Source organism: Montipora foliosa, chromosome 3 (genome assembly GCF_036669935.1).
Source record: "Montipora foliosa isolate CH-2021 chromosome 3, ASM3666993v2, whole genome shotgun sequence".
NCBI lineage: Eukaryota > Metazoa > Cnidaria > Anthozoa > Scleractinia > Acroporidae > Montipora > Montipora foliosa.
Genome location: NC_090871.1, coordinates 55,527,080 through 55,529,579, shown reverse-complemented (window position 1 = coordinate 55,529,579; position 2,500 = coordinate 55,527,080). Strand labels below are relative to the sequence as shown.

The following is a 2,500-nucleotide window of genomic DNA, read 5'->3' as shown; positions in this document are numbered from 1 at the left end:
CTGGTCTGTGGACATGCTCTCCTGTAAAAGTGTATGGTAGAGGCATTGAAATGCTGTTTCATGTATTCTCTTGGAGATCTCCCCCACAAAATAACCAACCGGCCGCCGTACTCGAAAATTACCCGGCTATGAGGCTCGTCATTTTTCCGGTTGGAAAAGGCAGTAGCCACCTCAGAAAGGACTTACTCTCTCCCCCAAATGTTTGTAGAAGAATGTCAGTAATTTCTTTACCTGCCCACCCCTTACTTTCTCCTTCTCCCATAGGATATAGCTAGGAACGTAAACACTCCACAATTATTAGTTCAAACAATTTGTATTGTGTTTCTATTTGCAGGCTCTTTCTTTTGTGTCGGCAGTACTATTTACAACTTACGTTTGCAAAATATTATAGTAAATGCCAGATCATGTATTCCTGGGTTAACAAACTAGACCTGTAGTGGCCAAAATGCACTTGATATGTGGGGAAAGAGGGAAAGAAAAGTGTTTCTGAGGTCAATGGAACAAGAAATTTTTAAAGGGGCCGAAAGTAACACATAAGTTCTTGACAACCAACTGAGATTGTCGAAAGACGCTTCATCACTTCCATGACAGAATTGCTTAGAATCGCTTACTTTATCACTGAGTCATCTGCTTATTGGCCATATTCCATATTTCACTCTAGTTTAGTTGAACTTATAAACATCCACTCAGAAATGTTGACTCTCCGTTTACTGAACCTTTATTGTGGGAAATCTATGTTTACTGCAAAGAATTAAGCTTTTCTGATACAAATTGGGTAAGATATCGTTTTTTTATCATATTTGATCAAAATTCGGTTGAGTTTATGACGTCATCACTTGGCTAATTTGCATATTTAAAAAAAAATTGGATATCTCTGGAACACAAAGAAATATCTGAAAATAGTAAACAGCATTCTTCTCATACAGACTACATGTTTATGACTTAAAATGGCTTAGATAGGAAAGATGTGAATTTCGTCACAGTAGCACTTTAAAACAATAATAATTACTAGTAATTGCTATTGACTATAATTAAGTTGAATAAAATCAGTGCCATGTAAAAAAACTGCCAAAACGTTTTCAAAGTTTTTAGTGTGAAACAATGTATTAGTGGGGAATCAAACTCTCTCGCACATAAAAGTTGTTTCAGTTGAAGAATTTTTATTTGCAAGATACAGCCATGAATTATATGTCAAATTGATCGTTTAATTGTGTACTTTGCAGACAACATAATTATTTCCTTTCCTTTGAAATTTAAATTTAATTGTTCTCAACTCATTGGTTACAAGACGAAAAACAAACTTACTACTGGCAGGCCAAGGGCAGAAATTGATTAGTTTTGAGCTCTTTCACTCAGTATATAACACGCTGGTTCGAAAATACATATTAAAGAACACTCAAAGCAAGTGTGCACAACACAATGGTCAATGGGAAAAAAGTGTTTTCATTCACTTCCGAATAGTTGCACGTCATGCAAGTTTGTCTAATGACATCAAAACACACGCTTTCATTGGTTCTTGAAGTCACATGATAAGTGGCCTTTGTTCCCTTACCTTACATTACAGTTTCTCTTGAGCACTCTTAGTTTTTTCTGCATACATTACAATCTTGTACCTCGGCTCTATAAGGGTGCCACCTCGTCAGCCTCGCGTCTTCACTCGGCTCATTCGTTGGCAATAAACTGGGCTATTTGAGAACCCAAAACCCAGGTAAAATTAATTTGAATCATGACACTTGATTTCTGCAAAGACAGTTTTCTGCTTCTCTTGTAACGTAAGAGCATGCACATACAAAATGATACATGTATACACAAAGCAAAACAAATCAATTTTGTTGCACAACTACTCCAGTATGCAACAGTGCCTTCGCTAAATGTTCAAGTGAAAGCTGTCAAATGTAATAACCATGTACTTGAATAGTAGATCTTAATGCTAAGCAGGAATGTGTTGTCACTTATTTTGCTCCAAATTTGTTTATAGTACAAATATGGAAGCTAATAGATGATAAATTATTTTGCTTCGTGTTTAAATCTCAGGTGGAAAGAAAAGGAAATTTTGTTTGCCTGTCCTAGAAGACTGTTATGACATGCCCCCAAAACTCAGGGTCAAGCCACCAAAGCGGAGTGATCTTCCAGTTGCCAGCAAACCCTGGGGAAATGCTGATCTGCCAATTGATATTTTGTTACTAACAGTGGAGGATTGTGAGTTCTTGAGTTGTTTCTCATTTCTGGATCGACCCTTCAAAAGTTACAAGGAAGAAGTTGGTCCGATCTATTTTGGATACACTGGTAATAAGGGTGACCAAGAGAAGCTTAAAGTTGCATTAATGAAATGTTCTAAAGGTGCCGTAGTCCCAGGGGGATCATTAACCGCAGTAAAGAATGCTGTCAGGGTCTTAAGCCCTAAGGCAGTGTTTTCAGTGGGAACTTGCAGTGGTTTAAGCTCAGATAAAGTCAAACTAGGAGATGTAGTTGTATCGGCCAAGTTGACAACAGCAGCTGG

At 37.4% G+C, this 2,500-nt stretch overlaps 1 protein-coding gene and 1 long non-coding RNA gene across 8 annotated transcripts in view; one reads left to right on the top strand and one right to left on the bottom strand.

The window, feature by feature from the left end:
• LOC137997724 (uncharacterized) overlaps positions 1-2,500 on the bottom strand; it is a 324,565-nt gene that overhangs the window by 191,593 nt on the left and 130,472 nt on the right. The window lies entirely within an intron of this gene.
• LOC137997692 (nucleotide-binding oligomerization domain-containing protein 2-like) overlaps positions 1-2,500 on the top strand; it is a 54,902-nt gene that overhangs the window by 38,674 nt on the left and 13,728 nt on the right. For all 7 annotated transcript variants that reach the window (XM_068843877.1, XM_068843881.1, XM_068843882.1 and 4 more), the window contains one exon: positions 2,035-2,500. This exon is cut by the window's right edge and continues 209 nt beyond it. In XM_068843877.1, the coding sequence (XP_068699978.1) occupies positions 2,085-2,500 (416 nt within the window). In that variant the 5' untranslated portion in view covers positions 2,035-2,084. The remainder of the gene's footprint in view (positions 1-2,034) is intronic.